The sequence below is a fragment of the Gekko japonicus genome, unplaced genomic scaffold, assembly GCF_001447785.1.
Source record: "Gekko japonicus isolate JY-2015 unplaced genomic scaffold, Gekko_japonicus_V1.1 scaffold1906, whole genome shotgun sequence".
NCBI lineage: Eukaryota > Metazoa > Chordata > Lepidosauria > Squamata > Gekkonidae > Gekko > Gekko japonicus.
Window position 1 is genome coordinate 307,767 of NW_015171561.1, and position 10,708 is coordinate 318,474.

The 10,708-nt window shown below is 43.3% G+C and overlaps 1 protein-coding gene across 1 annotated transcript in view; it reads left to right on the forward strand.

Moving 5' to 3' along the window:
- The window catches only part of LOC107117589 (putative gastrointestinal growth factor xP4), a 32,191-nt gene that overhangs the window by 1,356 nt on the left and 20,127 nt on the right, over positions 1-10,708 (forward strand). Inside the window, exon 2 of the mRNA XM_015419736.1 lies at positions 3,708-3,854. Coding sequence (XP_015275222.1) covers positions 3,708-3,854 — 147 coding nt within the window. The remainder of the gene's footprint in view (positions 1-3,707; positions 3,855-10,708) is intronic.

The window sequence follows — 10,708 nt, forward strand, 5'->3', positions numbered from 1 at the left end:
GGGGGCTGGAAGGATCGGGGAGGCATTTAAATGCCTCCCCTTGCCTTCCCCAGCCTGTCCAAGGGCCAGCTTGCCTGGGCGCCCCGCAGCTGTGGGGGCCCGGGCAAGCCAAGGGACGGTATGGTGGTGGGGCCTAATATGCTAATGAGCTGCACTGTCGGGGGTGTGGGCTATTATGCTAATGAGTTCCTGCTGGGCTTTTTCTACAAAAAAAGCCCTGATCATAGTTGAGTGAGTTATGGCTGAACTATGGGAATGTGAGAATGCTGTGGTTAGAGTGGCCATTTGTCTTTCTGTGTGTCCCTGGCCAAAGGGAACTTGGTTTCAGGTACAGACTTCAATGTACATCTCTAGAGCTCCCTGAAGTATCTTCACTCTGGGACTCTTGCCAGTTATACTGTTGTGCTCCTTCTAATAGGGGAAAGTTGTTCTTCCTTTTTTTCCTCCCTAAATTTGCTCCTCATATAGGTGGCAGCTGCCTGTCATGGGGATGGATCATGGCCATATCAGTCAGTTTTGGTTGGCTTCATCCATGTGTACCACTTATGGGAGCGTCACAACATGCAGCTCCATGAGTGGTGGAGGTTGATGGATTTGCTGTGGACTCTGGTGTACTAATGTGTGGTCTGAGCCTTGTCAAGAGGGGTTTTGTCACTTACTTCCCCTGTTTGCAATGCTGTTAGTTTGTAATAGGATATTGACAAGCAGTGCTGGTACATTGCCAGTGTTAGAGAACCACCAGTGTTGGGGGTATTAGGATAGGGCTATAAAGCTTGTTGTAAGGATTACTACACATTGTACCAAAATACTTGTAAGCACTATACAAATGTTGATGGTCTTGTTGGGTACCTTAATGCATATAGGATTTTGTGTAGTGGGAACTCTTTGCTGTACAGGCCTTTAACAAAGTTTAATATCTGAGTCAGCTTTTTCTTTTAATCAAGAAAGATTAGTCAATTCATTGTTCAATGTGTTAATTTTAATCAAAAGGTGATAAAGAGAATGGACTGCCCAGAAGTACCACCTTAGGCAAATGTTCTTTGAAATGAACACACACAAAACCATATAAAGCAAAACTCTCTTGGGAGATTTTGAACCCACAGATTCACAGTTTCCCCAAGTGGCTGAGTACCGAAGACTGCAATGGAAAAGAAAATGCTCTGGGTTTTCACCATTGTCCTAATTGTAGGGCTCAGCAATGCCTTGCTGCGTAAGTGCAGGTTTTCAGTTACTATTTTTTTGTGGCTTGTATTTTATGGAAGATCTAGTAGCATGAGTTAGACTACATTCACAGTGCTACCCTAAGCAGAGTTCCACGCTTCTAAGTCAGTGGGGTTAGAAGAATATATCTCTGCTTAGGAAGGTATTGCAAATTTCAGTTCTAAAAAGGCAGAGTATAATTTTTTTTTGCTGGAAGGATTATGGGACATTACTGGCCAGCAATTTAGTTTTGAAGTGGGATGACAAAAAAGAACTGTGACACATAGTCTGCAATCACACATCACTGGATAGTGCACAATAGCCACAGTTCATAACTGAATTGCTTATCCACACTAGAAAAAAAATCCAGTTGCAATTGACTACTGTAGTGCAATGATAAGGAATCTCCTGTGCTGTGTGTGGATGAAGCCTTAGAATAGTTAAGAAGAGAGTAGGGCTGCGGTCACACACACTAAACAATCCACTTTCAATCCACTTGCAATGCACTTTCCAACTGGATTTTGCCAGTTCACACACAGTAAAAATCCAGTTGGAAAGTGCACTAAAAGTGGACTGAAAGTGGATTATTTAGTATGTGTGACTGCAGCCTAGGTTTGCAGGAGCAGGATGAAACTGGAAGCCATGGAAAGGAATGGAAAGCTGTGCTGACTCTCTAAAGGGATGAAGCCCAGTCTGTAACTTCCAAACCTCTATGCTTCAGGAAGTGAGACCCATATATTTTCAGGCTTGTGGGATACATATACTGCTATCATGGCTTTTAATTAAATTGTTATTATTGTCAATTTTAAATTTAATTTTAAATTTAATTTTAAATTAAAAATGAGGTATGTAAAGGTTGTCACATCTTTTCCTGTATACTTCACTATGTAACATTACAAAGAAAAGCATGTAGTGAGGTAAGCATGTTGTGGGGTAAATGTGTGTTTGAAAACTGAAATTAGTTTGAATTTAGTTGTGATGTTGCGGTTAGTATAACCTAAGGAGTAGACTGCACTTTTTACATTATACAAATGGAGTCATTCTCCAGGAAGTTGTGACTCTCAGGTTTCATGCTGATTGGGGGAGGGGGAGGAGAACTGTTTCCTGGGGATTTGCTAAGTATATTTACTGCAAGTGAAGCTATCGTGCAATTGTCAATGGTCGAATCTGCATTTACACTTTTAAATTAGTTTCATACTGCTGTGACACCGTCTTTCTTTAATGTTGTTTGGAGAAGAGTCTTTAAAAGCAGTGCAGAGGTGCAATGACAGTGGAGCTGCCCCGAAAGGACGATAAACATATGTGGGCATGCAAAAGTATGCTAGCACTCTTGAGGTGTGAAAATGACACCAAACAGCTTTTTTGGAATCAAAAGGCTAGGACACCGGTGGGAAAGACAAATGCAGATTCAGCCACTGAGAAAAAGCTAGTTGCAGATTAATGTGAGTGAGAACAGGGGAAAGTTTTAATCTTAGCAATAGTAAAGCTGTAGTTGCCAACATTTAGCAGATAAAATTTCCCATCTTTATTCCAGGAAAAATAATATGTGCTAATTTTTAAAAGGTAAAAGCACAAATGCTCAAAATTAAAAAGAAACTCTGTAAAATCCTGAGAGAAAATTTTGAAGTCTTGATGGGAAGGTATTTCTTATTTGCCTGCCTGCCTGCTGTGAGGCTTTTGATAATGCTGCACAACCTTCACCAGTTTCAAGTATTTTCTATGCAACCAGGAGGGCTGGAAACTTATCATTAATCTGACAATTCCATGAAGGGCTGTATGTATGAGGCTGTGGTCACACTGGAGGCTTGCCACGATCCGGGCACGCCCCTACGTGCACCAGTTTAAAGTGTTGTGGGGCAGACCTACCAGGCAGCACACCCTGGGGTGGTTTCCCTACCCATCCCCTGGTCAAGCATCCACATTACTGCAGCGCCTCAACCATGGAGTGCACTGCCCAGTCATTTTTGCTTTAATGCAAGGTGAATGGGCATATGTGCTCATGCGCATATGCACATATAGGCAGCAACTAAAAAAAACAGTGGTGGAAATGGATCACAGCAGAAGAATTCAGACAGCTGGGAAAGGGGAGTGGAAACACTGGCATCCATGAAAACTGGACTTTCCCTGTGCCTAATTATTCCGCTTCCAAAGTGGGGCAACATGGGGTGCCGATGACTGGGGCATGGAACGCAGATGTTGCTGTCTGATTGTGCTTTTTAAATCCACAAAGGTAACTCTGCTATATCCCGACAAACCACTTGTGTGACCGCAGCCTGAGTTTCATGACCCAGCTAGCCCATGCAAACAATACATGATCAGAATGCCATTTATCACTTTGGCAGTGAATGAATAAAATACAATTTCAATGTTATGTTATTGAAATTCAGATTGCTTTTGTTTAATTAATTAGCAGCATTATTTTGAAAAGATTAAACAGCTAGTTATTTTATCTGTTATCTTTTGCCTCATAGAAAACAGCTGTTGTGTTTGTGCTTTGTTTTTAATAGCTGAAGGAGTATGTAATGTTCCAGCAAGGTCACGAGAAAACTGTGGCTACCCAGGCATTGGTGAAGTTGAATGCAGTCAGAAGAACTGTTGCTTTGATTCAAATGTGTTTGGTGTGCCCTGGTGTTTTAAACCTGATTTTGCTGATGGTTAGTATCCTTATCTGTGGTATATTCGGGGGCTTCAGTGTTTCATCAATGTCCTTTGTCTGATTACTTTCACATAGATATGAAGTGAGTAGTCTAAAATATTCTACAAATTGCAGCTTGGCACTTTGTATAGGGTTGCCAGGTCTCCCCTGGCTCCTGGCAGGGGATGGGGGGGTAGGGTAGGACTGAGCCCCAAACTGAGCTAGAGGTGTTACAAGCCTTTGTGTTATGCAGTGACCTTGTGATGCGGGACAAGACAAAAGCCGAATCTGCATTTGCATTTTTAAATCAGTTTTGTGCTGCCATGATGCCGTCAAACATAGAGAAAGACAGCGTCGCAGCAGCACAAAACTGATTTAAAAATGCAAATGCAGATTTGACCAAAGACCACATAAATGAAAGCAGCATGTGACTGGCTTATTTATACAGTATTTCTGTTGTAAAGAAGAAATTGCACCTAATTGCCTGATCCCATATACTAGCAAAACATGAACCAGGGTGGCCAGGTCATAACATGGAGAAGGGGCCTGTATCTTTAAAAGTTCGACTCTACGGCTGCTGCAAAGGTGTATGCATCAACCCCACCTCTCAAAGCTGAACAAGGAAACCAGTTATGCAGGTAGAGGCACCCAAATGGAATACACCAGGCTGCCTCAGCCTTCTGGTCAGACTGGTAACATATTTGAATTGCAATCTTCCCCCAAAAGAATAGAGACATGCAGGTTTGGGGAAGAGTATAGTGAGGATGGGGAAAGGACAACCAGAGCATGATTAGAGCATGATGTCATGTGGATGCTCCCCAAAAGAAGTGCTGCCATTTGGCAACCAAAGCAGACATAAACCTCTGTGTGAAAGCAGCCCTTGGTAGTAAATCTGGGTTTCTTGCCGTGTAATAGGCAAAACAGCCCCTTACCTACCTGTCTGACATTATCACAGAAGACAGGAAGCTTTAATGGAGACTTCAAGGCTCCTGAATAGAACACAGATAGAGCTGTTCCATCTCAGACAGTAAGCAAAACACACTGTAGGACAGCGGTCCCCAATGTCTATTGATTTTAGCTGTAACTAATTATTTATTGTATTTTTAAATTTGCTGTGTGTTTGATAGTGATGCACACTGCCCTGAGACCTTTGGGGTCTCATGATGATGATGATGATGATTGATGATTGATGATGATCTTCTTCTAGGATTTTTCTGATGAACCCTGTCTCAATGTTGCATACCTTTGAGGTAAACCCCCCACCACTAACCTGCATCTCAAGCTGAAACTAAATGTGCCAAAAGCAACAATTGCAGGCTCCTCCTCTCCTCCTCTTGTCAAGTTTATTAAACAAAATGTACAATGTGACATCATCATGTTGCAAATTTCCCCACTCCCACATGCTGCAGCCAATGAAGTGGAGGGAATGGAGGGAACTCACAAAGTGATCACAGGTTTTATGTTGCTGGATCTTACCAGGAAGAGAGGTCAAGGAGAGGACTTGGGGCTCTCTTTTTGGTGGCAGCTACAAAACTGCCATAAGTTCTCTTTCAGACCTTAGTTTTCAATTGCAAATTATATTTGTGATTACAGTATTGTTTGAAATGGGCTTATTAAGGAAATTATTTGGGGTGAGAGAAGTGAAATCAAATGTTGCTGCTAATTGTTTTCTTTCCATTTTTCCATCCAGAGTGTGTGCTATAAAATGTTTTCCAGAAGCCTGACAGGGTGTTAAACATTAATAAGCTGGAGCCACTTCTCTACACGAAGAAGCTGTTCACAAAGCATTGCATCACGATCCTTTGTGGCCTGACAAAAGAGCATCGGTGAAGTCCTGCAAAAGGCTAAAGCTTATTAAACCACTTAAGCAACTGGATGTAAATTGCCACTTCTGTATCTTTTTTCTACTGTTCAGCACCTTGCTCCTTCCTGATGCAATAAAAAGCCAAAGCAAAATGATGTGGTTGGCTTCATCCCTCTTGGTTTTTGGTCAGCCGTTTTCTTTTCTCTGGAGAGCGGCAGGTTCTGCTTCAGACTTTGTAATGAGTATCGTGTGTAGAACACATACAGAGAATGGCACTGCACATTAGGATAACAAAATGCTCTCCCCAATCTGGTGAATTGAAACACTATTATTTTTTAAATATGCGGGTAATTTTTTTTAAATATATTGAGGTGTTACTAAAAGGGAACCATTGAAAAATAAAGAAGCAACTGTGCACAGTGTGTAACTTGTTAAAGTACTACATGGAAGTGCTTCCACAAAGTTATCTTATCATTTGGGGAATGCAGAGAAAAATAAGTCTGAAATGGCTTTTCCATTTGAAGGAGGTAGTATTACTCGGATCTGAAGCCGAACAACTTCCCTAGTCCCTGCTTACCATGCTTCTGCATCCTTGTTACCTAGTTACAGGGGGAGGCCTCCTGGCTAGGGTCCCCTCTTCTCCACCACTGCTTGACAGGCTAGTGGAGGGGGGGATAGAGGAGACTCTTGGCCGTCACAGTGATGCACAGTGTCACTTATGGCACTAAAATGGAAATTTTTGCAGTTTAATCGTAGAGTTTACAGTGAATGTTATAGCATTGCCTTGAAGTGATGACATCGTTTTCATTCTGTACCGGAAGTGAAGTTGTACATCAGTGAGATTGTCCCCTTCCCCAAATTCTCCCACCTGGCTGCCAGCTACAGCTAGCAACCCTAGCTAGCCTTAGCTAGCTATACCCTCATACTGCCACCCCATGCATAAAGGATTCTGGCTCTTTGGTTCTCTAGTGAACTAGGGGATTAAAAAATGGCTTCAAAGATACCTAGGATGACAATGGCAGAAGTCTCAAGCCAAAGTCACAGCAAACCAGAGTCCATTTATAGGCGGATAGGGCAGTGATGATGGTAAAAAAAAAAAGGCCTCCCCCCACTATTGCATTAGTAAATTCTCATCTTGTTTATTTATTTAGGGTGGTGCGGGGTCTACTAGCCAGGATGGAGAATTTCCCATTGATCACTGCAGTGCTTTGGCAAGATTCTGTTGATAAAATTTCTCTCATTTGATCTGATTTGGATGCCTAGTTTCATGAAGATCCATTGTCAAGGATGTTAAAAGTATCCTCTTGTCAAATTTGTATGAATAGTTTCAGGTCACTCTCTCTGACCAGCATGGAGAGAGTCCTCAAGGTTGTAAAGACCACCAGTTTCAACGCAGACCCTTGCTCCTCGGGGCTATTGGCATTTTGCCAGGATGTGATTAAACCTAGCTTGGCTAGAACTGTAAATATTGATCTGACTGAAGGGCATTTTCTAAAAGCCCCGAAAGAGGCAGTAGTCAGGCCAGTCTGAAGAAAACTTCTCTGCTGAAAGAAGGACTGGACCTTTATGTAGGAGTTTCAAATTTACCTTCGGAAGGCAAGATGACTGAGATGGCGAAAGAAGAGCAACTTCAGAGATACCTGTATGACATGTCTGCCACGGACTCATTTCAGTCTGATTTCAGGTCTAGTTTAGGGACAGGTTTGGTCACAATGGTGGATGATCACCATCTACAAATGGATACAATTTATCATCTTGATTGATTATTTTCAATCTAACATTAGTCTTTGACATTAGGAGCCCATTCCATCTTCTTACACTGGTTGGAAACAAAGTTGAGTATCACAGGAATTTCATTCCAGTGATTGCAGTCATAATTGTCTGGTTGTAGTCACAAAGTTTCATTTGGGGAGGTTGAATATGTTCCATGGGATTTAAAATGTGGTAGTCCCCTGGGTTCTGTGTTATTACCTGTGTTGTTATATATTTGTATTGGATCACTGTCAGAGACCATCCAGAGGTTTGAGTTTCAGAAATATGCTGATGGCCATTGCTGTCCTGAAAGTGAATCCAGACAAGACAGAGGTGATCCTGGCTGTTGTGCTGGAAGGGATAAACCTGCTAATTTTAGATGGAGTCAGGTAACATAGCTGATCATAAGGAAATTCTTGGGGTGCTTTTAGATTTGTCATTGTTTTGGGGTGTCACTGGTGCCAAGGCAAGTCTGCCTTTTCCCAGCTACATCTACTTCAGAATATGCCTTCCCTTGTAGACTCAGCTAATATGCCTATGGCGAGCTATGCTGTTGTAAGCTCCTGGGTTCAGTTCAAGGTGCTAGTACTTGTAGAGCCCTTCATAACTGGGGATCTAAATCCCTGAAGAGCTGCATCTCCTGGTATTAACCTGGCTGTTCCCTCCCTTGAATTATCCTACAGTTATGGAACAAGGGACCAAAAATATGTGCTAGGGTACATCTTTGTTGGCCTTTAAATGCGCTTGTGAGAATTTTATTTCAGAAGGCATTTTGGTAATGTTGTTTGAAACAGAGTTTGTTTAGTAGGGAAGCATTTCTGATTTGTAATATTGATTGCTGAAATGCTGCAATTGTTGATAAATTTCATTATGGAAGACACTTTGAACTCCTGGAAAGGTAGAATATAATTTATAAAATATAAATAACAAAGTGGGCAATTATTTATGGATAATTATTTCCATACAGCCTCCTAATAAGCCAAAATAAAAACCCAAGTAAACAAACATGACCGCACACAGATTCCAGGACACTCATAAGCAAATAGCAAAAAATACTAGGGCCTTCTCAAAAGGGGGGGGGGAGAACATGAAAATGTACAAAGGGCAGGATAAAAAGACCAACGGCTAAAGAGTAGCCAATTCAGTGTGAGGTGATAAGCTAGGGGACAAAGTTTGTTGTCTTGTGAGCAAAAATGAGTAGCACTTTTACTTGATTTGAGTGAATATTTTAATAGAGAAAAGACAGCAGACCTCAGACACAGCTTTCGTCCGCCTGAAATTATAGCCAGCATTAACAAGAAGAAATGTAGCACAGTGCTGAAGTAATTACTCATTTGCAGCATAGCATAACTCATGTGAAAAGTTCCATGTTCATCTTTGTCATGGAGCAGAGTTATGATCCACATGCCCACCTATACGCACAAAAGCAAACCTCTATCTGAGGAGTGGGTAGCAGAGATAAATATCCAGAGGAGTGTAAGAAGAGTGGTGATGGGTGAGATTGCTTTCTTCTAGTCACCTACACAGATAAGACCCTTCTCATCTTCAACAATTTTATTGACTGAGTGCTGGTGTTGTCTTTTATCTACGGGCAGCAGAGTGGGCATGTCCTAATCTTCCTTGACTTGTCTCATTTTCTTCTGAATTAATTTATAGACAGCATGATTGACCCAATAACTGCACAGAAAATAGATTAAGTTAAGGTTGGCTTGAGTGATTCATGAGGGAAGAATGAGCCCACCTTTGCTTGCAGAATCCTCCCACTAAGACAAATAGACCCACCAACCATCTGTTGCGTGATCATTTATCTGGAATGCATACATATTTTAATCAAGATCAAAACAAAGGTGGGGCTATGACACAAAAATAGCCCTCCCTAGTTAAATATAAATATAATAAAAACTGAACAAACAGGTGAGTATAAAAATTAACTAGAAGCAGATCTTCTATCTAAACCTCGCAATTTTAAAACAAAATTTCAGGACAAAGTTGCCATGGAACACAAGAGGTTCTTGTTGTGGGCTGCTGTCCTGATTTTAGGACTCAGCAGCCTGGCAAATGGAGATACCAAACTATGTGAGTGGAACTATTTCATTCTTCTTGCTGTTTGTCTGTCTGTCTCTCTCTCTCTGTGTGTGTGTGTGTGTGTTAAGGGCCATCAAGTCACAAGAGCAGAAATCTCCTTTACTATCTCCCCATAAACATTCATACCCTGACCCTGCTCCTACACCTGACAGACACCGGCCTGTCTAGTGTTAGAGGGGATTGTATTTAAAGGCATTGGGGAGGCTGGGCCAGCAGCAGTGCTAAGGCAATCCTGCTGAGCAAACCTCCCCGGCAGCTGTAAGCATCCCACCTCCTCTCCTACATCTGCCTGTCAGGAGGGGGAGGGGGGAGGAGTATTAGAAGGCATTGGGGAGGCTGGGCCAGCAGCAGTGCTAAGGCAATCCTGCTGAGCAAACCTCCCCGGCAGCTGTAAGCATCCCACCTCATCTCCTACACCTGACAGGCAGGAGGGGGAGGGGGGAGGAGTATTAGAAGCCACAGTGGAGGCAGGGCTGGCAGGGTCACTAAGGTGTTACTGCTGGGGCAGGCTCCCTGTCCTGTGTAGGAGGGGGAGGGGGGAGTATTAAAAGCCACTGTGGAGGTAGGGCTGCACCCGACAGACAACCACCTGTTAGGTATAACAGGTGGGGGGAGTGTGTTGGAAGCCATCCCACCTCCTCTCCTACACCTTACAGGCAGCTGCATTTCCAATGTAGGAGGGAGAGGGGGTAAGAGTATTAGAAGCCACTGTGGAGGTGGGGCTGCACCCGACAGACAACCGCCTGTTAGGTGTAACTGGTGAGGGGAGTGTGTTGGAAGCCATCCCACCTCCTCTCCCACACCTGACAGGCAGCTGCATTTCCAATGTAGGAGGGAGAGGGGGTAAGAGTATTAGAAGCCACTGTGGAGGTGGGGCTGCACCCGACAGACAACCGCCTGTTAGGTGTAACTGGTGGGGGAGTGTGTTGGAAGCCATCCCACCTCCTCTCCTACACCTGACAGGTAGCTGCCTGTCCAGTGTAGGAGGGAAAGGGCGAAGAGTATTAGAAGCCACTGTGGAGGTAGGGCTGCACCTGTCAGACAACCGCCTGTTAGGTGTAACAGGTGGGGAGAGTGTGTTGGAAGCCATCCGACCTCCTCTCCTACACCTGACAGGTAGCTGCCTGTCCAGTGTAGGAGGGGGAGGGGGAGGAGTATTAGAAGCCACAGTGGAGGTGGGGCTGCACCTGACAGACAACCACCTGTTAGGAGAGGCTGGGCCAGCAGCATTA